The sequence below is a fragment of the Sylvia atricapilla genome, chromosome 15 (assembly GCF_009819655.1).
Source record: "Sylvia atricapilla isolate bSylAtr1 chromosome 15, bSylAtr1.pri, whole genome shotgun sequence".
NCBI classification, from domain to species: domain Eukaryota; kingdom Metazoa; phylum Chordata; class Aves; order Passeriformes; family Sylviidae; genus Sylvia; species Sylvia atricapilla.
In genome coordinates this window covers 13,347,570-13,372,986 of record NC_089154.1, presented here as the reverse complement: position 1 = coordinate 13,372,986, position 25,417 = coordinate 13,347,570, and the positions used below count along the sequence as shown (strand labels likewise).

Below are 25,417 nucleotides of genomic sequence, written 5' to 3'. Positions count from 1 at the left end.
TAGTAATTTAATAATAAATAAAACATTAGCATTACTATTTTAGTACCATACTAAAATACTAAATAATCTTTAAAGTAAATATTAATAAAAAGTTTTATTAGTACACATTTATTAAAATAGCATACATTTTTCCTTGGTACATTAGTGATAAATCTGGCTGATGGTCAATTTGCCGAGGACTTTCTCTTGAATTTAAATAAGACTTGGAGTTGAAACCTCACTAACTCCTATTTAGTTCCTGTAAAACTGAAAGTCAGCTTTACAGTCTATGATTTAGCTCTGCCAACATGTTTATTTTAAAATGAAAAATAGTGAACAATAATGTCAAAGAAAGAAAAGAAAATACAGAAATAAAAATAAATAAAAGCAATAAAAACTGAGGTGCAGTTGTCAGAATTGTCTTGACTGGAGCTGTGCTGAGGCTGCTGCTGCCAGAGCCCTGTGGTGAGGAGCAGCAGGGGCTGGCTCTGCAGGAGCCCTGCAGTCCTGGTGTGCTCTGTGCTCCCTCTGGTCCCTGCTCTGCACTCCACTGGACATGTGCATTCTGCATTTAAACACCTGCTTAATGAGGAGTGGGACTTGCTCAGCTTTAATTGTGAGTCTGTTTTGTCTTTTCCTTGATCCATTAGACAGCCTGGCTCACCCAGGAGTGGCTCATCCAGACAGGCTGGCACAATAAATTCTGAGGAGAGAGTTCTCCGTGGATGTGTGACAAACTCTGCATCTCTGCCTGGGCCACTTTGTAATCACTGCCATCTAATCAGTGCTGCTCTTCTGAGCTAAAAACCAAGGTTTCCTGTTTGCTAAAATATTAGCAATTCCAGTCTGACATCTTAACCTAAAAGGAGCAGATAACACATGTGGAAGTTTTTTGGTCAAGTAAAAGTAATCGTAAAATTTATTATGTGGTGTGGGATCCCATTTGAGCTGTTCCTAAGGTGGATGTGGTTAGCTAAACCTTCTCCTATGCAATGAAATGAGCTTTCCCCAAGAGCTCCAATGGCTTTTTCCCCCAGAAGCTCAAATGGCTTTAAACTCTGTTCTAATGAGTGGAGGTTTATAAAAATGTGTTAAGCGGCAAAAATTGGAAACATTTCAAAGAGAGGACAGAAACAGGAAAGGTTTATAATGGTAATTTCCCAGGAATCACTTTTCTAAGATGTGATTACTCTGTCTGCTTTGCTTTCCTTCAACAGGATAATCACAGACAGACTGTTGGGATAAACTCCTCTATGTTTAGGAATCACTGGAACACTGGAATGGGATGTTGATGGGAAGCCTGTAAATTAGCTGTGAGCACTACAAAAATCATCAGTGTGGCTCAGCACACGTGGGGTTCAACACCCACAAACAGGCGTCTCTTTGCTGAAAACGACATTTTTGTTTGTCTCAAATGTACTGTGGGTCACTTGGGAGCTGTGTCTCTCTTCTACTTCTAATTAAAACAACTCATATAAAACAGGAGGAATTTAATTTTCTCTTAATTATTTCTGAAAAAGCCCAAAAGTGATTTCTGTCACAGCCTTTTAATGACAGAAGAAAATGCCTTCCACAAAACATCAAGGCTCTTTATTCAAGAAAGCATTATACCAGGAGATTTTTAAAGGAGTCCTTCATAGATCTGGAAATTAGGGCTCCACCTTTTTTAAAGTGGAAAGAAAGAAGTTTGCACCCTTTTTGTTCCAAGGAAATGGAGACCTGCTTTCTGAATGTTTTCCATACCTGGGTATTAAACAGCTAAGCACACAGGTACTGCAAGGCTTTAAATTTAAAATTCAGAATGTCAGAATTTTCTTATCTGAGATTTGTCCTGTATGGAGAACAGGACCTGCCAGGTCTGCATAGATGAGGAGAAAATGTTAAGTTTTTGTTTTTTTCTTTACCACTTGGCAAGGTTGGTAAAAAACTGAAAAAAAAAGGAAAAAGGTTGTATGTAGTTCCATTTAATAAATGAACCATAATATGCTATTTTCTATTCAAGAAACCCTAGAATGTGGTTGGGTTATGTTTGGAAGTTGTTATGACTACATGCCAGTTCAGGTGTTCTGCTGTCATTAATCTCCAAGAGTCCCCACCCTCGCCACCTCCTGATGACAGGACCTGGAGTTTTGTATCAGTTTTTCCTCAGCCAGGTTTGAATAGTTGAACAGCCCTGAGACTGTTAATGGTGATGGATGTGATACACTGATCATAAAAAAAACCCCTCAGTGTTTTGGAGAAACATACTCACAATGTGATAACGACTCTACTGGGATCCTTTGTAGATCTAGAAATAAAGAAGTTGTTTAGGTTAAAATGTTATGGGGAAAGTTTATATAATTTGTCACAGATACTAAGCTGGGTATTTGCTTTCCTTTCATGATGAGTGCAGGTTTTGCAGCCATGGATGCTGACCAGCCCTAGAATCATTTGAGACTTTGGATCATGCCTTTACTATTTTGGGATTTTGCTTATGAAAAACTGCTTGAAATATTACTCTGTAAATTGACAAAATCTAAAGGGAAGAACATCCCTGCAATCTCTGTATGCTTGATCTGCATGATGTGTTATGAAATTTGCTACTCCTTTCTGTAGTATTTCATCAGTCTGCCCGTGTGCAAGTGTAGTAAAGCTAAGTTAAATTTCTGTGGGTACACAGAGTATTACTGACATGAAAGACAAGCATGAAAGTGCTGTGGAAGAATTGTAGCCTGAAGAAAATTTCAGCCTTCATTAACTTTAAATGGCCTTGGCAAGTCTGAGGTGTAATCCAGAGAGAAACTTGGAAGGCAGGAGGACTGCAGAAAGGGAACTGGGATGTGAAGAGGAATTGTGACCCGGGTTGGAGAGGGAATGCACACAGAGCTCAGAACATGACCTGGGTTCTGAGCAAAACAAGCAACAAAATGTCTCATCCCTGCTTACCTTCAATGCAAGTCTTCAAAACTTTCATCCAGATTAGTGTTGCTATTCCAGTGCTTAATTTGGCCGATGGGTAAATTATAGGTTATGTTCATCTGGTTGTAATGAGCTAGAAACCACTGTTCTTACCCTCTTCAGGAAAACTACTGAAATAGTTATGGCAGTATGAAACTTGATTAAAGTAAAGTCTGATCCTTCAGCTTTTAATGACTAAAGTAGTAAATGTCTTTGTTTCTGTAGTGGTTCCATAGTTTCTTCAAATTATTCATAAACTCTTAAATCACCACTATGTCCAGGGTGAGTGTGACAGGAGGAATATGTTGTTGCTGTGTATTTATAAGCATATAGGTATTTTGGGTCTTGGTGGGGATTCTTACTGTGTATTGTTGGATTATACATGTTATTGTTCATATTTTTTATGTGCAGTGAGTGTCTCATGTAACAAACAGAGCCCACAAATTTGTTCTAAACCAGGTTTTTATTACATGGCCTCCAAATGTTAGATGGAACCTGGGAACGTACAATGACATGCCTTGGAAAAGACAGAGTCTCTGCAGGGAACTGAACAGCTTTATGACCTTCTAGAATATAGAATGTGGGTGAGAAACAGATTATCCCAGAGGTTCTTGTAGTTGGAGTCATTACTTTTAATCCTATATCCAGCCAGTTGGTGTCACCTACCCATAAAACTCTGAGTAACTGAGCTCTGGTGAGGAGGCTGTTATGCAAGAAGGAAGTATGCTAATCATGCATAATGAACCATCATGACCTTATGTTTGGAAAGAGTATGCATTTTGTCATCCATTTGGATGGAAATTTCATGTTATTCTCTTGGCTTATTCCCTTGATGTGGTTGTGCTCAGCATGCTCAGTTGATTGCACTGATTAATTAGTGGCATCGCTAGTCTTTGGTTTTAAATATCCAGATTTTCATCTTTTTCTGCAAAGACATATAAGAAACCCCCCAGCTAAACAACCAAAACCAAAAGAAAAAACCAAAACAACAAGGTACTTTTGATGCTGGCCTGCACAGCCAAGTGAGAAATACCAAGGGATGCTCAGAGAGCTGTGCTGTCTTCCAGTGTAGCAGCATTACATGGACTGCCTTTTCAAAATATGGAAAGATAATGTAATATCTTTATGCTGGGCAGGAAAACCAAAGATGAAATAATTACTTCATTAGTTTTTTTTCTGATTTTGGCAGGGATTCATCCTAAGCATTGAAGCTACTGCTTGGTGGGAGTGGGAAGAAATCTGAGTGTGACATGTTAAGAAACTGGGGAAATGTTTAAATACTTTGGGAAATTCCCTCATATTCATTCATATGAAGGCAGGGGCTTCATCATGCACCTGTGTGCATTTAGCAGTTTTCTGAAAGAAACCAAAGAGGTGACAAACCTTTCTCAAATTCCCAGGTAGTGATGTTAGCCATCAGGCCCAATTTGTATCTCTGCTGCTTGTGTGTCGAAAAAATGAGAACATTTTTAGCATTGTCTTCTCAGATTTCCTCTCCTTGTTGTATTGCAATTGATACAAACGAGCTGATGAGAATATCCCTTATGCATCCATTTGATTTCCACAGGCACCAAGGTGTGTGCAAGTATCATTGAGCTGAGTGCTCATTTTGATTTGGTAGTCTCATTTTCACGTAATAATTTGAGCCCTTCTTTATGGAGAGGCAATACTTTTCCATGTATGCTAATTTCTGCTATAACCCCAGGCATCTGTATATTACTTTAATTACATGATGTTTATTTATACCTGATTCTGTGCTTTGTGTTGAATTTTGCTCATGTGTAGTTTATACAATCTGTTCTTTCTCAGGGGTTTAGGTGAGGTTGTAAGAAATAACAACTTTTCACAGGAAGAAAACAAATGGGACATTGTAACTGATCACCACAAGCTGTTTGATATTTTTATAGAGAGCAAGAACATGTTAGTATGTCTTGTTTCTATGGAGTGACTGTACAATAATAAATTGGGAAAAAAATTACAGAGAAAATGTGCTTCTTAGTCTTCTGGAGGAGGATGAAACTGTGTAGAAGACTTTTGGTGTAAATAATTCTACACCTATAGTGTAAAATTTAGTATGCAGAACAGAGTTTATTTTACAGGCTTGAATTTTTTAGCAATGTTAATAGAATTCACAGTTTTTTCAGCTTTAATTTTTATTCCACAGTCAGATTGTGTTATCAATCGAGACACTAAGATAATTTAAGTCAAATTATACTGTATTTTAGTTATATCCTGTATTATGGGCATGAATTGCAATATATTATCATCTATGTGTAGTAAAAAAACCTCTTTTAGTAAAACTCCACTTTTAGACCAGGCTTATGATCACTTGAAGGAGAATAGAAATTCTTTCTGTGTGGCTGTGTTTTAGACATTTGACATCATGAGGTGTGGCATTGTGACATGATTTGTGCTAAACTATTCCATCTATTGCTGGGGATAAGTAAATCTTCCAGGAGGAAAGATTTACAAAAATGTACATTATTCTGTCTCACTCTAAGGCTCATTCCATATTTCAAAGGCAACCTGTTACATCTTGGAAACTGGGAGCTGTTGAAATGTGGCTTTTGTGAAAATCCCTTTTTATGATGCAGTCATTTTATAAATGCAGTCTGAAGTGACAGACATTAGGGCTGGCTAAGCTACATTATGGAGAGTAATCGACAATTATTGCTGTAATTGAGTGAGTTAAACTTTTATTGCCCTCACTAGTTTTAAATCATGTTATTCTTAGTATTTGTTTACTAATAAGGGTGATTAACTTGAAGAAGTGGGATTTTGTAAATGCCATTCCTTATCTGTTTGTGATTTGTGTCTGGTCACCTGTCACACTGCATTATTTCTGCTCTGTGTTTTTCTGTATTTGCTGAAAAAGAGCACAAATTCAAATCATAGGACTTCCTGTTTGTGTTTTTAAATGAAAGTGTTTCATTTAGAACTGGATAAAACTTTCATATTTAATATTTTTTTTTTGAGAACCAGTGCTTGTCCAAATTTTTATTAATAATAATCCACAAGGAGTGAAAGGAAATATTTGCTGGTATCGGTGAGGGCGTTAATTTGTTTTGTACCTTTCATCTATTTCCAACATGCTGAATGTTTGTCTCTGGTTCTGTGCCAGCTCTGGACAGTGGAACTGGTGTAAGATGTGCTGGACATGACTGAGCTGTCACCAGAAATGGCTTTTAGAGGCAGATGAAATTTTATCTTGTGGGACACTTGGGAGGAGGTCAGTGGGAGCTCACCTGACTCCTCCTCTCTTGTAACCCAATTCACTCCCACGGTGAGGCAGGATCAGAAGGGAGCTTTCCTCTACATTTCTGCTTCTTTCTCTGAAATTTCTAGTGGACTGACAGACTGTTGCCATGAAGCACCAAATGTCCATCCATCAGCAGGAATGGCAGGTCTTGTGGGACTGTCCAGGTATCCATATCCCAAAGGGCTTCATGTGGGCCAGAAGTTCAACTTTCCTTGGGATGGAGCGTATAAAACAATACGGCAAAGATCTTACACCTCAGTTTTCTTTTCTTTCCCTATTTTTGGTCCATACTGTGCAGAAAGACTGTCTTATTTACTAGGGATTTGAAAAGTCAACACTTTTCTCCCTAATGCGAGCTGTATCTGCCCCTGAGCACAGAGCAATCCCTGCTTGCTCCAGAAGACTGTCTTCCTTGCAGAAAAGGTGGAGATTTGGTACAGCTTAATTATATAGGATTTTTAAATTATCCATTGATGTAACCTGAAGTATTATTATGTGACAAATTTGACATCACATTGCTTAAATACAGAGAATTTGGAGTCACTGAGAGGAAGGTCAGAACTGCCTGGTGAGAGCTGTGCAGGGAAGTCTTCCCCTGTTCTTCCACATTTCACCTGTATTTCAGGAGTCTTTTTGGGATATTTTGCAGTATATAGCAAGGAATCAGGTCATAGCTTATATCTTTTCCTTTCTGGTAGGACATCACAGTAAGTCGTTGTGAAGATCAATCCCAAATGACTTAATGACATGTTGAACAACAGTGAAATAATACTGCTGCTGTGAACATCAGGTATCTGATGGAAAAGACTGAGATGCTGCTTTCAAGTCAGTGATTTTCAGGCTGGAATTTGGACACCAGAACGTCCCTAGGTTGTTTCTAAAGGACCAGCAAAAGAAAGGCATTCTTTGTACTCTGTAAACTTTACTGTTCCAGAGTAGGGCACTGGGGGACACAGAAGCAAATGGGGATGGAGCAGGTCCAGGGGAGGCACATTCCCTTGTGCCCCTCACACTGAAATCTGAACTGCAGCTTGGACAACCTTTGTTACATAAGGTCCCCGAAATATAACAAATACTCATCTTTTATGTGTGGAACTGAAGGCTTTTAACAACTTGTAAGAACAGGTGTTTTGTTTGTTAGTCATCCCACACAAAAGTTTTTTTTTTTTTTTTTTTTTTTAAAGGAACTCAAAGGGTTGGCATCTAAATCCCTTTGTTCTGTTAATGAAAACGAACAAGAACTCCCACTTTGTGTTTGTAGAGAAACTATTTCAGTTAACTGAGCATGAAACTCTTTTCTGAGGACATACAGAGTTGCAGAAATAAAACTGGAGTGCATGAACTCTCACATTTGTGCAGATGCTCCTTTCTGCTTAAGCAAATCCACCCCTGAAGACTTTTGAGCACCCTGAGCTCCCATGGAACTTCGATGTGATGGCATTTGCAATTTAATTGCACTATGGATACTCGAAAAAAAAATCTAACAGTTGTAGCATATACCAAGATTAGCTACAAATTCTTTTTTTTCATACCTAGGTTAGAAAAACTGGAAACTATAATTTCATATTTTCATAGGAATCCATGGAAGTAATTTATTTTTTGGTGTTGTACCTATCCAGGAAAATGCTTCATGCTTTGTGTTGTCAATCGCAACTAATAAAAATTTCTGGCCTTAAAACCATCAACCCATATAATAAGTTTTGTTACTTGTGTTCAGTACAAGGATTATGATGTTTCTGTCTTCAAAGATATTGTGCAGGTTAAGGAAGATATCTTCAGTCCTCTTCACATTGAACAAACATTTTTTTTTAATAGCTGGAAATGAGATACTCAGTAGTAAATGCTGCAGCATTTGCAGTGTGTGAAATGACTGTTAAATCTATAATAGTTTCTAGAAAGAATTACCATGCCTTGTAAGGAGATAAATAATATTTTGAACATTTCCTTTCTTGATGTTATGTTTTCCCTCTGATATTTACTATAAATCAGAGCCATGCTTAAAGACATTTTGCCTCTGCATAACTAAGGAAAAATAACAAGCTAAGCTCTTTCACAGAAGAAATAGTTTTACTGCCCATGTGAAGTCTCAGTAATTTGAATATATGTTGGTAAAGCTTTTCTGCCTGGAGTATTATTTGCTTATGGGAATAATGCTTGGGAAATCTCTCGATGTGTGATATTCTTGCAGCTAAATAAGTTGGTGCATCCTTAAAAAGAATGCCAAAAAGAAAATGTAGATTTAAGTCAAATGTGTGGAACAGTGTGGGTAGAGTCAGAAAAAGTAGAGGCACTGGAGTTTTTTGTGTGCACATTTCTGTTCCATTACCTCACCCTCCATCACAGAATGCAATGAACGCTTATGTCCTTATCTGGATTGCACAGTGATGGGGGAAACTGCTGGATGTGCCTGCACTGAATTCCACAGCCTCCCTGAGTTCCTTCTGGTGTGGATGCAGTAGCTCTGAGCACAGGAGCCCTTGCTTTAACTGCTTTAATCCAAATGTGCTTTGTTTTGTGATTGTTCAAAGGCTCTGCAGTGAGTGCCAGTGAAATACCGTTGATTGTGGGTGTATTTTGTGCTATCATCTTATCAGTAGGATTAATTCTAGGATAAGCAGTTAGTCACGCTCTCCTCTTGAGCTAGGGTGATGTGTAAGTACGGATTTAGATCGCATATCAGAACTTTGGTAACTGAACTTGCTTCTGACCTGCTGCTCTTAACTGTGCAGTGGAAAAGGAAACTCATTTCTGGATTGAATAGGCGATCCCTCACTCTGAGAAAACGTGCAATATCTTAGCATAACACAAGAGCAGCTGCAGTTTTGCCCAGAGGCCGAAGATGGTGCCTGAAGAGGAGAATATAAAGGACAAGCATAAATGGAATTTCCCCTGAGTACAGTCCCTTCTTCAGATCTGCTGATTGTAGCTCAGCTCAGAGTGAGCGTTGTGAAACACGTCCTCCGAGAAGAATTTAAAAGCAGTGTCTGTGCTTTGGGTTTTGTCACTTTGCTTTCCCAAGGCAGGTGAGTCAGGTTTGCACCTCTTCTTGTTCAGCACCCAGACTACCTGGGGAACCAAAATGCCTCACTTCTTGAGGAGATCAAGAGTCTCCAATCTCTTATCTTCCTCTGATACTTCAATTTATCCTACAAATCTCTGTTGCTATGGAAAGCTGCTTGGAATGGCTCCCTTGAACTCTGCTCAGCCTTCCTCTTAAAAAATTCCCTTCCCATCTGTCTGTTTGCCCTCTCCAGCTTCTCTCTGGCTGTTGGGTTTCTCTCTTTGGTCCAGTGCTGCCAGGTTCACAGAGCTGCTGGTCCAAGACCTCAGGCTTATCAAGGAAAAGCACATAGTTACAAACACACGGTAGAAAATTAAATTTGCTTTATATTTCTTTTATTTGCCTAATGTTTTATACTCACCATTTGGTGAAAGGGGGTGGAGGAGGAGGTTGTTTGTTACCTTAATTTTTACTTGTTAAGTGGAGATGTATGGAAATGACTTAGTTAATGGTTTTCTGGCTTCTCATCCTCAACACAAGTGAGAAGAGTTTCAGCATTCAGCTGAGGCCAAATGTTTTCAGATAAGGAGATGATGTCTTAAGGCATTTTTGTTGATATTCAATTATGTTTCCCTTCTATATAGTGTATGACATTTATGCACACGTACTATAAGTAAACAGCCCATTTTGGCTTAATTCAGCTGCTGTTAAATTGTTGGGAGGATTAAATTGTTACTGATTTCGGACTTAATGCTGAATTCTTGGCCATAGTATATTGAAGTGTTACTGTGGGTATGTAAGGCTTTGATTCTGTTTACAGGATTAATAAAATTGGATGGTGTTATTTTAAAAACTCATAATGGGAAAAACTGTAAATTTTTGTGAATTTTGTTGATGTGTGAGCTGTTAGTGGTTTGATATTGCAGGATTTTCTTGTGCAGTATATGTACTAGATAAGAGATTTGAATAGAGAATTATACTCATCCTCAACCACCCTAAATCCTCATTCTAAGCAACTTTTCCTATAGGTTGGGGTATGCAATATAAAAATATAAATATTTAACATATAAAAATTTAATTTATTTTATTTTAAAAATTTAATTTAACATATAAAAATAACACTATAAAGTCACATAATTATGCAAAATGCTTAGTGTGTTGCATACTAAATACCTGGAATGAAAATTTGTTCTAGGGAGGAATTAATGCATAACATTGATTCTTGAAAGTTTCCATAAGCTGTTCAGACAACTTACAATTTTGATTGCACAGCAATAGCAATATAAACACATCCAATTTTACTTAGCTAAAATATTACCACTACATGCTTCAATTTAGCAGATACCCAAGAAGATGTCAAGTAAATTGGATTCTAGCATATTCTGTGGATGGGTTGCAGTAACTGTTGTGCACGTTTAAACTTATGGCTGTGGGAGAGTGAAGTCAATATGGGTGACTGATTCTGGAAGGAAAATTAGGCTGGTGCTGTAAAAAGCTGTTTTAATCAGACAAAACGTGGCCACTGTGCTTTTTAAAGACTTCTGATATAATCCTTTGGGGCAGTAAATTAGGTAAGTCTTAAATATTACAATAAAATTTTATTTACTGAAAATTAAAAAATACGAATCGACAAGCTTCACTTTTTCTTTAAAGAGAAAGCTAAAGCACTGGTTTTTTTCACTTCTTTCTTTTTGGAGTTGCTTGGAAATTTTAGAATCTTCCTTTGTGTCCAAGATCCATCTCACTTTACCAAAACCTGGCTATCTGGGGTTCATTTTGAAACTGATGAAACCCCATGTACAGGGCTGATTTCAGGAAGCACAGCCATTATCAGCAGGATTGTTTTCAAGATTTGTAATTAGACCTGGCTGTCTGCTCCAAGAAATAATATAACTCACTGTAACCTAAATGCTTTGCTTTTACATCCGTTGAAGTTCCCCCAAATGCCCATGAATCAAGAGAAGCTCACCCCTGATGGCATTTTGGGAGCAGATTCCAAGTGAATGAACTAATTGGTTTGATAGATAATTCTCCACAGTCACAGAGTGCAATTGGAGCAAGGTGAGGTATTCCCCATAGCCCAGTATGTTGTTTTGGTAGTAAAAAGCAGAATGTCTCAATACTAATACCAAACAAGAGGAACATTGGTAAATAAAGCCCCAGTGGAAGATGAGAGAGAGTGGAGACGGACAGTCTGCATACAAAGATCTTTATTTATTTTCCGGAGTTCTGGCTGGCTTGTTTGGTATCCTTCATACATCCTATATCTTGAGGATATTTTATTTCAAGAGATGAATTATGTGAGTTACAAGGAACTACCAGTACTAGGAGAGGAAAGTTGCCTACACTTCTCCTTTCTAAAATGCCTGTGTGCATCCCTGCTGGATTTCCTGAGTCTGGGCCGTTCACAAACTCACTGATGCTCTCTTAACACCTTTTATTTCTGATACCTGGTGAATAGCCTTCTATGAGGCTGAAAAATCTTTTTGTTTCTGGAAATGCACCCAGGCTTTCCACCTTCCAAAAAGTGCATTTGGAGAACTTTGCAGTAAAATGGTTTGGGGTTGGGTTGCATCATTTCATTGTTTCTTTTTCTCAGTAGGTAACCTGTATAGAAAAGTCACTGTCACTGTTCTAAATTTTCTCATGTTGCCATGGGGAGAGCTGGAACAGGACCCCATTATTTTTCCTAATGCTGTCACCAAAACTTTGTTTTGGTGTCTCAGATGTGAGTTGTTGGCAAACGAATGTTCCCACACATTAAAAAAACCCAGTTACTTTCACCAGTAATACTAGAGTAACTTCACAGCAACTGCTTTTCCTGTCTTTGGAAAGTCCTTAATTTTCCTGATTGCTCTCCCACCATTCATGACAACTGAGGCTTCACTGAAAGGACAGACTCAGGAGCTCTCCATGTGAATTCAGGTGTTCCTTGAGGTGAAAGATGTTCTCTGTGGCTCATTTAAAATCATTTTCCTGTGGCAAATGAGGTCTCCTTGGGCTCTTCAGGAGAGAGATTTTACTATTTACTTACATCAGTTTAGTGATGTAATCAGTTTAGTGAGATAATTACATGAATAAAGTAGAATTACGCTGCTTGTACAAACCATGAAAAAAATCTAAATTTAAAAAATGGCAAAGCATTTACCTGCAATCATGGCAAGGAGCATAAGGGTAATGATACTCAGCTGTAATCTGTGCTCCTTGCTACCCAATATATTAGGTCAAACACATTTTTCAATATTTATTTTCTGGGTGAAGTACTGACAGGAAATGAAACTTGCCTACAGATCCCATAGAGGTAAAATATTTTAGGATGATGCTGATTACACTGATGTACAGAACCACACCACTCAGCATGGGTTAGAGCTAATGATTTATATTCAAGAAATATTTGAACATACAAAACAATTTTTTTTAAAAAATACTTTTTACTCTCCCTTTTATTCTTTGAGGCATCAGCACTCTGCTTCTTATGCTGGGGTTCTTTCTGACCCCAAAAGCCAAATAGGTAGTGTAATATTAAATGGATATATTAAAAAGGAAAAGAAAAACCTCACAAAACCTGTTATCTAGCAAAATTCTTAGGATGAAGCCATGACCTAAAAATACAGAAGTCTTTGGGAAATGAATTCCTGCAGACTCCCTCTGGAAGTGGGAAAGAACATGCTTGATTAAGCCAGTGCTAACCTTTTGAAATCATGTTTCTCTGATATTTATTCCGTGAAATAATAAAAGGGGACATGTCAGAGGTTGGAAAGCCATAATGTACTCCCTTGCTTTCTACTGCCCTTTTCTAACTTCGATGTTCCTCTCCTAGAGCAAACTTTTCAAATAAAAAATGAGGCCTTGGTTTGTTCTTTTAGTTGACCTTTATACATTTTGCGTAAGTTAAATTACAGAGTAAGAAAATTCCACCTGTTTTCTGGCTCTGGTTTCACCATGTGTGAGGCCAGAGCAGTGACAGGTCCTTGGGAAGCAAGTTTTGTATTTTCTGCTTTTTGTCAGAACGAGTAAATTATTTCCACCCTCACATGTTGCTGTGCTTTGTATGAAAGTACAGATTTTTGTATCATCTCCCTGAAATTGCTCCCATGGTGATAATGGAGGAGTTTTCTCCCTGGGCACCTCAGTGAACTGTTTGTGTTGGGAATTGTGTGTTCTAGCTCTTAATGAATAGAGGCGGAATTTAATAACTTAAGAATTCAAAAATATGCAGGGTGTCTTGGAGAAAAGGTTTTCCTTTCAGCTCTTCCACTTCAGTGCTTGCATTTACTGAGAGTTTGGCATGGGTCTGTGCCCTTCCACAAAGGAAAACCCTGTGGCTGGGGCCTGGATATTCATGGCAGAGAAATACAAATGACTTTTTGTTTACCAGCACCACTCCAGGCAGTCCAAAAAAAATGGTACCGAGTTAACACCCTACAAGATGCATTTTTTTTAACCTGCATTTGAGATCAGCACAAATAATTTTATTCAGTACATTTTTGATGTGATGCTAAGTTATTCGGTTGAATTCATGACTAACCTCTGACTTTGATTTTTTTTCCAGTCTTTATAAAAATTACAAATAACTACTATATTTCATTAAGCAGGGAACAGCTTGCCCTGTGTGTGGAGACCTGGCACCACATCCCGTAAATCTTTATGAGAATGGAATCTCTCTTTGCAGTGGTGTAAAATCAGAGAAAAATTGTTTCTGCTGATCTCTGTGAAAGAGAGTAAGAATGAAGCAATTAAGATCACTTTAAAGTCCTACTTGTAGTCCTGTCATGGTAATCTTGTTGCTATTTGAATAAACCATCCGCTGGATTGCTTTTTAAACTCTCTTTCATATTGGTTTTTCCTTCCTGTCATAATATTGTCTTAGCAGTGAAGTGACTGTCCCTTGCTATGTCTGTGGAGTGGAAAATTGATTTGATCCTATGCTGACCCCAGTTTTATTCTGGTTTAGAGTTTAATTTTAATTTAACAAAAGCTACACTAGTTTAGATGACAAATATTTTTTTCCTCCACTGACCAAATCCTGCAGCTTTTTCCCTGGCAGGCACAAAGTACCACTGGGGCTTACCTCAAGCTGTTACAGCAGCTGGGAATGGCCCCTGCTGAGCTCCTGGAAAAGCTGGAAAACTAAGATGTCATGAAAACAGCCAAGGATGAGGTTTCCAGAGGAATATTCCTGTAATTTGCTGGACTTGGGAAGTGAAATGTGCAATTCTGACAACAGTGACAGATTTATAGAGGCAGTACACTAATTCAAACTCTAATATATTAATCTATAAAAGGGCAGCAGCAGGGAGAGCTGAGCTGCTTTGTGCACAAGGTGGGGACCTTGCAGTGCCCTTCTCCTGCAGTGACAGAACTTTGTCACACACAAAATTCAGGAATAACGTTAAGCAAGAAGCAAACTGCAGGATTATTTCCTTCTGCTGTGAAACATATGGGGAGATGTTTTGCTGTTAAGTTTTGCTGTTACACTCATGTGCAAGACAGAAAGAAACAAAAAGTTTTCATTTGCTCTTTAGCTTCTCTTTTCCTTGCTGTTTTTTGTTTACATGGATGTGGTACAATTGAGCTAAGAAGCTGGAAGAGAAAATTGCTTCTTCCAACTAAAGTTTTACTCATACCAAGTGTAACATCTTGGGATTGTCATGCTTTGAGATTTATCTGAGAAATTTCTCTGTAAACATTTTCTTGCCCTGGACAAATTGTACTCCTTCCTTGCAACCTCCACCACTATTCTCAATAGTTTGGGACCTGGAGGAATGAAGAAAAATGATTTCTGGTATGCATTCAAAGCACCTCTGCTATTACATCTGTATTCCTACTTCAGCAATGATTTAGATGAATGTCTCAATGCATGACAAGATGACAGTTAAGTGGAAATAACTGAATAATTCTGGTTTTTTACAAACATCGTTCTAGTTTGCATTTGAATATAGAAAATTGGAGCTTAGTATTTTGTTACACATATGGAATTTAAGTCTGTATAAAGCAGAGGGATAATAACGCTTTTTGAAAAGACGTGAAGCTTAAAACCTCCCAAAATGAAAAGCTCTGTAGATGTTTAAAAGTAGAGTAGTTGAATCTGTTACAGTTTGATTTATTTATTTGCTATTTCTTCACTAAACTTCATCCTTTCCCCCCCAGTTTAATGGATATGTCCTTGAATATTCTCCTTATAGTCATTTAAGTATCTGCTGAAGTTCCTAAGGCTGCAATTTCCTCGTAATCTTCCATCTGTTTCAAATGCAGTGTAAATAACAGTGAGGTCTTCAGCTCTATATCCAGTGAAGTTGTGCAGTTACGTGGACTTTCTTTGGATGAGAATCTCACCTGTGATGTTCATGTCTCCATTTTTCCTGAACCCAAACTTCTTTTCAGTGTGTAATTACAGGTGTTTTTTTAGCATTTTAATCACAAATGGATCATGATTGCCTGATTTTTGGACTAGATATCTCATTCACAATTATAGGAAAGGGATTCTTGTAATAGGGGTATAACCTTTACAAAAATGTCTAAAACTCCTTTCACAAACTGTTTTTTCTAACAATATTTACAAAAGGAAAATATTTACTTTTATTACTTATCTTTTGTTGTCAGCCTGCTGCAATGGTGACACAGAGCATTGTGCTCAAGACTGTTCTTAATTGCCAGGGAAGGTGCCAAGGACTGCTCCAGGTTACAAATCTGTATTTACTAGTTAGAAAGGTCACACTTGAAAATGTCTATGTAATTGTTTTTTGTACTTAAATACTTCAGTTGCTTCATTGGAGAAGTTCCTTGTGATGCCCAAAGGACCAAGGTGTATGTATTGTTTGAAAGAATAATTCCATTGCTATAAAACACATATAGAAATGGGGAAGAGTGAAAGGATATGGATATAATCTACTTAACCTACTGTAAATTATTTCATTTTTTACTTTAATTTAGCATAATCATAAATGGAAACCAAGATAAGAGTGGAAGAAAAGGAAACTGAAGTGATTGGCTTTGCATTACAATATTCTTATGCTGAGTTAGGAGCTGCAGTTGGATTCATGGCACTGTCTCTAAATACCTACTTTACTTTGTAGTAGTAAATCATTGCATGCTGACTCTGAGCAGCTTTTCTGTGTGCTGGGCTCCTTTAGCTGTCAGAGTCCCCATATGAAAATCTTGTTTGCTGGTTTTTAAGTATCTAGTGCAGGTCACCAGGAAATAGCTCCTAGAAGAACTCAGCAATGAAATATTCCTTATTCAATTCTTCCCCAAAACATACTTTATAACATTTGTAATTAACCCAAAACTTTTCAAATCTGTCTCTGGCATTCAGAATGTCATCACTGAGGTACCAAGGAAGCCATGGCAAACGATTTCATTACCACCAGCAGCGTGTATTTTTTTACCTTCAATATCAGTCTTCAGGGTCTGACACAAGTTGTAAGACTTACTGCTGTCAAGCTATATAAAATCCTGGTGTCAGCTTCTTAACACTTGGGAAGTAAAAACACTCCTCATCTTCTATTAAAAAAAGTACAGACTGTTTTCCTGGAATAGATTTGCAGAGCTTGCAGAGCTGAGCTATCATTCTCACTAATATTTGTATGTTTAACACCACCCTGCCATGAAATCCAAATCAATTTATCTGTTTTCTGTTCCCTGCAAGTGTAAAATAGGATAGCAGTTTGTGACCATGATCATAAAACTCTTTAAATTAAAAGCACCATATGTGTCTTCTTTCAGAAGCCTGCATAAGAAATCTTGAATGATTTATATCTTATTTTTAAATCATAAGCTTTTGTTTCACTGGGAGTTCGTGCTTTCTGTGTCTGAAAATGATGCAAATAAGTTGCCTCTACTGGTCAAGAATAAATACTGAAGTAAAATAAAAATAAAAAGGCTTCCCATGTATAGTTTTGGCACTCTAATTATTGTATGTAAATGCAGAATATAAAATTTAAAAATAAATTTAGATCTTACAGCAGCTTAATAAAGATAAATCACTGAAAGTGTTTGGAGATTTAGTGCCAACAAAATTAATTGTGCTGCCTATTTCCGATGATGTTAAAATAAGCAGTACCTGCCCTTATGCTCTATAAAATATTATGAATTCTGTAAATCATAAGACATATATTGGAAAGAAATGTGTGTCAACAACATTACAGAGCAATTCCAGTCTCTGAGGCCGTTGTTTGAAGTTATTTCCATTTGAGTCCTTTAATGAGGACGCTGACAGATTGCTGGTTGTCCTTGGAGTCCCGTTCTGCTAATTCTCTATCAGGCATCAATGGGCTGTGTGCTTTGAATGCAGCAGGACCAGAACTGAACTCAGTCCCTGGGGACACGAAATCTGCTTCTGCAGAGTCTGAAAGCTTCCACCAAGTCTAGCGAACGTTGGAAGTGAAGTCCCCTCCAGACATTATGAGTGCAAGTAGAGCTCTACAGCGTGTGCATTACAGTTCATTTCCACTGTAACTACAAATTGGTGTGAGGTTCTTGGGTTGCATTCATATTCATACATTTACAGGAATGTAAAACTTCTTTCTGGGGAATTGTTTAACTGTGGGTGGCTGTCCTCAGGGAGCTTCCTCAGTAGCTACTGATTTGAGTTGTCTTCAAGTGATCCAGCGCATGGAAATTGCCTGTGTAAATATTGGTTTGGTACTTTTTGGCAAATATTTTGATTAGCTGTAAGTACCTATGATCAGTGTTGCTTACTGGTGTTCTGAAAATGATAAACCACAGAAAGTTACTGGAATTCCCTGGAAGTCTGGCAGCTCAGGTAGAACAGAAACCAGAAGAATTAGAGATTCTGTTCCCTTTGGAGTCGTACCAAGTTACTGATCTTTTGCTGTATTTGGTGTTCTAGGATGTCATGTCCACGTTCTTCCAGTTTGGGGCTTCCATCCAGCAAGAAGCCATCATCATGCTGAAGATCATGCAGGATTACGACTGGCACGTGTTCTCCCTGGTGACCACCACCTTCCCTGGATATCGAGATTTCATCAATGTCATTAAGACCACTGTGGAAAACAGTTTTGTGGGCTGGGACATGCAGAACGTCATCATACTCGATACTGCCTTTGGAGATGCCAAGACCCAAATCCAGCTGAAGAAAATCCACTCCTCTGTCATCCTGCTGTATTGTTCCAAGGATGAAGCTGTCTACATCCTGGATGAGGCTCGGTCCCTGGGCCTCACTGGCTATGATTTCTTTTGGATAGTTCCCAGCCTGGTTAGCGGTAACACAGAAATCACTCCCAAGGAGTTTCCTTCAGGACTCATTTCAGCAGCTTATGATGAGTGGGACTACAGTTTAGAAGCTCGGGTCCGGGATGGCCTTGGGGTTATTGCCACTGCTGCCTCAGCCATGCTGGAAAAATACTCCTTCATTCCTGAGGCAAGAACCAGCTGCTATGGACAACTGGAGAAAAATGACCGGCCCTCTCAAACCTTGCACAAGTAAGGATGATTGCTTTGGGTTATTTTAACCTGTGTAGCCTTGATAATTTTCTCTTCTAATGCCACTGTATGTTTCTTGAAGATTGGTTTGTTTTTTTTTGCTAATCCCACTGAGCGCTTTTTAAGCAGTGGTTTTCAGATGTTCCAGGAGAACTTGCTGCATTGATAGCTGTGCTCCTGGAGATGATGTGTGCTGTGGAGAATAAACACTGCTCTGAATCTAGTGTAGAAGATGACAGAAATTGGTCTTGGAGGGTATGAAGCTGAGATAACAAAATTGGACTGTTGTGTACTTAAACTATGAGGTAAAATTGCCAAAATGCTCTGGAGGCTCTGCCTGTATCAGCAGGACCTGGTGATATTTTAGAAGACAAAATGTGAAGCATTAAAGCTCTGTCCCTGGAAATTATAGAAGCATTAGATAAGTTAGGCAGCTTTTATCACGTAAGAGCTGAAATCTGTCCCCTTTACTTGTAAGGGTATATTTTTGCCATCTCTAATAGAATAACTGTAAAACTTAATTGGCATTAATCTGAGCTGATATAGATGTTTTCTCTAAACAGTTTGTCAGGTGGGAACTGCTGAGGTTTAAATCAGGATTCTATTATTATTATTACTATTATTTTCCTTTTAATTATCTCTTTTAGACATGATACTCCTGATTACTTCTATCCAAAATACTCCATGGTAATTTATTTCTTTCTCTGGTCTGTGAGAGGAAGTAGGGTATCTTGTATATTTTTTAATAGCTCTTGACAAGCTGCTAAGCAGTGTTTATGACATTTGTTCTGACCAAATAGTGCAGATGAAGTGCTTTCTACAGAAAAGCAGGGTAGAGTTGGCACAGGAAGGAAAGTTGATGCTGATTTCAGAAAGGAGATTTTGAAACAGTTTTAATCTTGATATGTATGTGCATATTTAGATGAGGAATTGATTACCACACGATGTCCTGGAACAGTTGTTTTCCATGAAAACAGGATCTTGGCACACAGCATTCTTCAGAAGCTTTCTTCAAAGCCAAATGCAACCATGTTAATGGATTTTAACATTTCCTTAGTGAGAATTTGCCTTTAATATGACACTTGCAGGGGTTTTTTTTAGTGCTCCCTTTCCTTTTATTGAGCCTCTACCTCTAAAACTACAAATTCCTTGGAGGCGTTGCAGAAACCCCACGATTCTTCTCCTGCTGCCCCATTTGGCTCTGTGGCCCAGCAGGGAAAGCCCTGGAGTGTCCCTGGTGTCAGGGCAGAGCAGTGGAGGCACTGCTGGGGGACTGTCCCACCTGCACCCAGCATCCCTGTGCGGGTTTTGGTGCATGTGCTGACAGTGGCAGGGAGCAGGGAAACATCCTGTTAACCAAATCCTGTGCCTTAGCAGTAGGACCTGACCTGGAAACACAGCAGTCCACTATTAATAATTGAACTCTGGTTTCTGTGAAAGTTAAGTTGCATTCTGTTGTAAGTGTTGGGGTTTAAAATACTCTTGGAAGGGGCACTTGAACCTGTTTTGAAGAAGGCTCCTACCCTATTGTTGGACTAATGCAAGTGTGGACTTGAATGGAGTATTCAGTACTCAGCATAAGCTGTATTTCTTTTTTTAAAAAGTCTTTATTTCCTCATTAAACCTGCATGAGTACAAGAATAGGGCTTGTGAGTGCTAGGGCAGTGAGATTAGACTTCACCAGGAGATTCTGCACTGTGCAGTGCATGATGCACCCAGGAATTATTAATAGGAGGAGCTGTAGTGCACTGTGGTTAAAAAAAAATCACTTCCTGATGTTAAACACTGAGCTATGAAGAAAAAATATATTTTCTGTACTGGAGATTCTTTGAGCTTTTCCAGCACTACAAGAACAAGAAGCAGGCTGTTTTTAATTTAGAAATGTTAGAATTACACTAAAATGAATAAACTTTAAATAGTCTTTCTTATGTAATAACTCCCCAAGACTATTCCTGTCACATATAATCTGCTAGCAAGGCAAGTCTACACAAGCATTTACCAGTATTAAGTAATCTCAGGGAGCTGACCAGTCTCTCCATGCCAAGGTGAATTACATAAATCCATTTTGCTTTCTTATCCTCATCACTAAATTGTACTTTTCTGCTTTACATGACAAATCAATGCCTGAATCGGGGTGTTGCTGTGAAGTGGAATATTCACAGTTTCAGGGCCCAGAAAGTGCAGTTTCCTACTGGAAACGACAAGATAAATGTGTGTGTGCTGTATTAAGAAACTAACCCAAAGAAAGGATCTTGGAGCACGTTCCCAATGGAAAGGGCCAAAGTAACTGTAAATAGCTGATGGACCTGTGCTCTGTCCCCCTGTCCATCTGGGAATCAGTGCTGGAGAAGTAGGGTGGGACAAGAGGACACTGCTGCAAGCTCAGAAGCAGAGAACTCAGTGGAAGGCAGGGAACAGGCTGTGTAAGGGGATGCCTGAGCAAAACAAAGCTCAAAATAGAGAAAAATCCCAGGATTTTTAGGCTCCATCTATTGTAATGACAATCTAATTCAGCTTTAAACCCAGGATAGTATTCTGAGGCTATGCTATAATAGCTAATTTGCTTGTAAATGGAAGTTAGTAATGCTTTATGTGTGACTTCACACATCTAGATAGCAATTGTATCTCTGTTTGTGAAGAAATTCTATGTAAAGAAAGCCATGAAGCAAAAGCTCCTCCTCCCTCTTAAATCCTTTGAGTATTAAATTGTTTTGAAGATAGATTTGTTTTGAAGCACACAATTTATCTTTCCCCATCACTGCAATTCTAAGATGCTTTTATTGGCTTCCTAGACCCAGAAGACAATCAGGTTTGCTTTAGTTTTGAAAATGATCTGATCAATGTTCATTTCTGGTACACATGAGAAAGCTGTTTTTTCCCTATGAATAAAGGATTTATAATAAAATACGGGGCTCATTTTCAATGCATTAAAAACGCAGATATACATGTATATTTGTATCTGTATTGATTCAGATAATTTTCTATCTGTATAAGACCCAGATCTCCCAAGGCAGAAAACCACTTTTGTGTGAAATACTGGCACGGCAGGATAAATAGAATTAGCACCTCATTAATGCCAAGTCAGTTGAACAAACTCTTGTTCTCTCTGAAAAAAAGGAAAACACGGAAGCAAACAAACAGCAAAACACAATAACCCTGCCAGTCATGGCAAATGCTGCTGCTTTGTGCATTGAAATGGTGCTGCTTTGTTTACAGCAGTACTCGTGGTGTGTATGAAAGTCATGACCCTGGGAGAGAAATTTCACTGCACCGTTTCCAACCAGGCTGATCCTTTCGGGGATGTGTGAGGATGGTAAAAGCTGTTGCCATTATCCTGCAGAGCAAAAAGATGTTTCTGCCCATAAGTAGCCAGGTGTTTGCCATGTGGTGCTGACATTTAGTGAGATTCTGTTCTGAAACAAAGCTACAGGCAGGGTTTAGAGACCCATCCTTCAGCAGTGAAGGTGTAGGTCCAGGAAGTATCCTGCCCTTCCCAAGCGCAGTTTCCTTTATTTGTCATCCTGAACCAGCAGCAGGAGCAGCGGGCAGTCCATAGGGCCAGGGATAAAAGCTTAGTTGTCTTGCTGCTGTTGTCCTTCAGCACAGCGCCTTCTTCAGAGGGAGAGGGTTTGCTGTCCCCTTTGTGCTGGGAGTCATTCACCAAATTCAACCTTTTGATTCCAGCTTTTAGCATGACAGATAAATTTGCCTCCTTTGAGTGAAATCTGAGATTAAAGGGATGCAATGTTTGGATGAATAATCCAGCGAATCTGTTTAATCTTTTCCCCGCATAAATCAACAGCCAATTTATAGAGGATTTGTTCATTGAAGTCCGAAGACTTGGGAACAATAGGTATCATCTTCTTTTCTGGATGATTGAAGGTGTATAAATATTTAACTAATTATATATGAGTCCATAGTAAAACTGAACTTCACAGGCACCAAAGGAGGGGTTGTGTAGGGGAGCACACTGCCCCAGAGATCCCAGCATGGTGCTGGTTACTGACAAAGTGATCCAAGAAATTACTGAAAATCTGTATTAGAATTTTCTCCCTGGTTAGGCCAGCTTAGGAAGCAGAAAGTACCAAATCAGAACATCATCTTTTTATTGTGATGATTAAGATAATTTAAAACAAGTGAAGAAGCATGGCCTCTGGCACTTGAGCCAAGGGCTGAAAGCAGGGCTCAGCAGTCAACATGTAAGTGAACATTCTTGGAGCTGCTGCATCCATCCCCCTTGCAGGAAACCAGGCCCATATCATGGGGGAAGAGTTTGGGATGCTTCTGAGGTGGTGCAGCAATATGTTATCAAATTAGGGCTTTTATTTTAAAAATGTTGGTGCTAATGATAGCATTAACTTGCTAAACATTCTGGTGTTTAGTTACACTCATCCGTGGCACATCCCAGGGAGTTTGAGCCCCTCCTGACTTTGCTCCCTCCCTTTCAGAAGGGTTCCCCAAGAGTTTTGTTGTTTGTCTGGGGCAAGATGACTTTTCCAGAGTCAGGAGCAGTGAATGCTTTAAGGAGCAGCTGGCAGGAGGTCCCAGAAGCTGGCATCCCTTTTGCACAGTCACTGAGCTACCAAAGTTTTACTCATCCGTGCTGGCTCAAGGCCTAGGGAGACACGGCTCCAACACAAGGTACCCTTGTAGGAGCAAGGGCTGGGAGGGGGAGGAGGATGCACAAAGAGGAAGAAGTGACTCCTTCATCACTGCAAAAGATTCGAATTTAGGAAAAAAAAAATCCTACAGAGCAGAAGATATCGAATTGGCTTAAAAAAAATGCATCAGTACCTTGTTTAATAGGGTTCTACTGCAGATGTATTTATATATATGTACTTCACTCATTATATATTCGACATTAAGCATTTTTTGATTTAATTTTATGGAGGGAATTTGTTTCTCTATGATAAATAATGTGTCTTGGGGTTTCTGCTGATAATTATCATTCAAATGTCATGGTTGAATCATAGCAAGGAAGTTCAGCAGTTCAGAGCCTCAACAAGATAGAGAAGAAAAGACAAAATTTGGATTCACTCCTGCTTTTTTAGGTATGAGGCTGAGTGAATGCCAAGCCCAGACAGGCTGGCTGTCTAGGTTATTAAAATGGTTGGGTTTACACTATTTGCAGGAAAGAGAAATATCACCAGATAATATGTTGGTTTTGAGGCATTTCATCTGCTTTAAATCTCCATTTGGAAATTCCTTCTTTGGAAGAGAAGAGGGAGAGTTTCTCTTATGCAACGTGTTTTTCCCCAAGTCTCTGCTGCTCCTTTCTCTTCATATCCTGCAGTTGTCAAAGATGTGAGACACTGCCCCACCGTGAAGAAGGCAGTAAATAAAAAATGATAGTCCCTGATGATGGCACCTGGGGAGTTTATCAAGTCTGGTTATTTCATCTGAGGGCAGGAAATGTAGATCTGAACTCCTGGCAGAGAGGAGTCCCATGGTTTTTCTGCTCCCTGCCACTGTCAGGCTCTGTTCTGTGTTTCACAGGTCTAGGGACTAAGTTCTCTCCTTAGAAGGTACCTTACAAGTGACACATTTTCATTGATGCCTCTGCCTTACCCATTCTCCTTTTCCGGCTGCTGGTGTGTTTGGGAGCTGCATTCTGGGTGACTCTCACACTAATTATGGACAAGCCTGTTACTGCAGAGCTGCCTGGTGCTCCTGAGCACTCCTGGGCATCTTTGGGACACCCATGGGTGGGCAGGAGAGGCTCCATGCTGAGGAGATGAGTTCTTGTGAGGATGCTCCTCCCTGGCATCCCAGAGGGAGCACGTGGAGGGTGCAGAGGCTGCACACGTGGCATCACAGCTGCTTCTGTGCAGTGGATGGCTCTGCTGTGCTTCCATCCTGTCCTCGATGGCTTTCTCACATCACCCTGAAACCAGGGCTGGGGCTGATCTTCGGAACAAAGTGACCTTAATAATTTATGTGAGGTTGTGGCTTTTTTCCTTAAAATAATCCCAACACAGAATCCACTAAACCTTCTTGGTTTTGTTCTCAAACCCTTGGGTTTGTTATGAGAACACTTGGGTATCTCACATAGACATATATATGGTAACCTCCAAAGAAATGCTGTAGCCTGCAGACACTGCTTTTTATCCCATAGGAGTAGAAAACCTCAAAGATTCTGCTCCAGGATTTCAACTGTTTCCATCCACTCTAGGAAGTCCTTAACAAGCACCTCCTGGACAAGGAAGTCCATGTCTCCTGTGAAGAGTCTGGCCAAAAGCTGCCTGTGTCAGCAGTATTGTATCCAAGCAAATGGTGTTCTGGAAACTGAGCTCTGAGCCCTTTGGCGAATTCTTCACCCATTTGTTAATGAAATTGCAGTCAATGAAGTTGTGATACTGTTGTTAGAGAGTAAGAAAACCCAGTTTTTCAGTGTGCTCTGGCTTCCTGCATAAAGTTAGATTTTTGAGAGAGATAAATATTGCAGTTTTGGTATTAATCTGAAGCTCTGTGTGAACTACTTGATCTTTCTGAGTCTTATAAAAAGAAAGTTGGAAACCTTGAGAGAAGTTTGTAACCTTGGTGCTTCAAAGGCTTGCTGTGAATAAGACAGCAAAAGTGTTCTGCTGTGGTGTTCCAACACTTCTCAGTTTTGTTGGGGAAGGTGACAAGCAAAAAAGAATTGTATAAATGTTTAAAAATGTTTAAAAATACATAGTTAAGATTTGGTTCTTTCCATGATAAAAATACCTGTTTTGGATTGGATGTGAGACTAGCTTAACTTCTGTCAGAAGAAACAAGGTGCCATTTGGATGTATGTATCACCTGGGGAATCTTAC

General features: G+C 39.1%; 1 protein-coding gene across 1 annotated transcript in view; it reads left to right on the top strand.

Moving 5' to 3' along the window:
* The window catches only part of GRIN2A (glutamate ionotropic receptor NMDA type subunit 2A), a 152,878-nt gene that overhangs the window by 71,153 nt on the left and 56,308 nt on the right, over window positions 1-25,417 (top strand). The window contains exon 4 of the mRNA XM_066330245.1: window positions 18,028-18,620. Coding sequence (XP_066186342.1) covers window positions 18,028-18,620 — 593 coding nt within the window. The remainder of the gene's footprint in view (window positions 1-18,027; window positions 18,621-25,417) is intronic.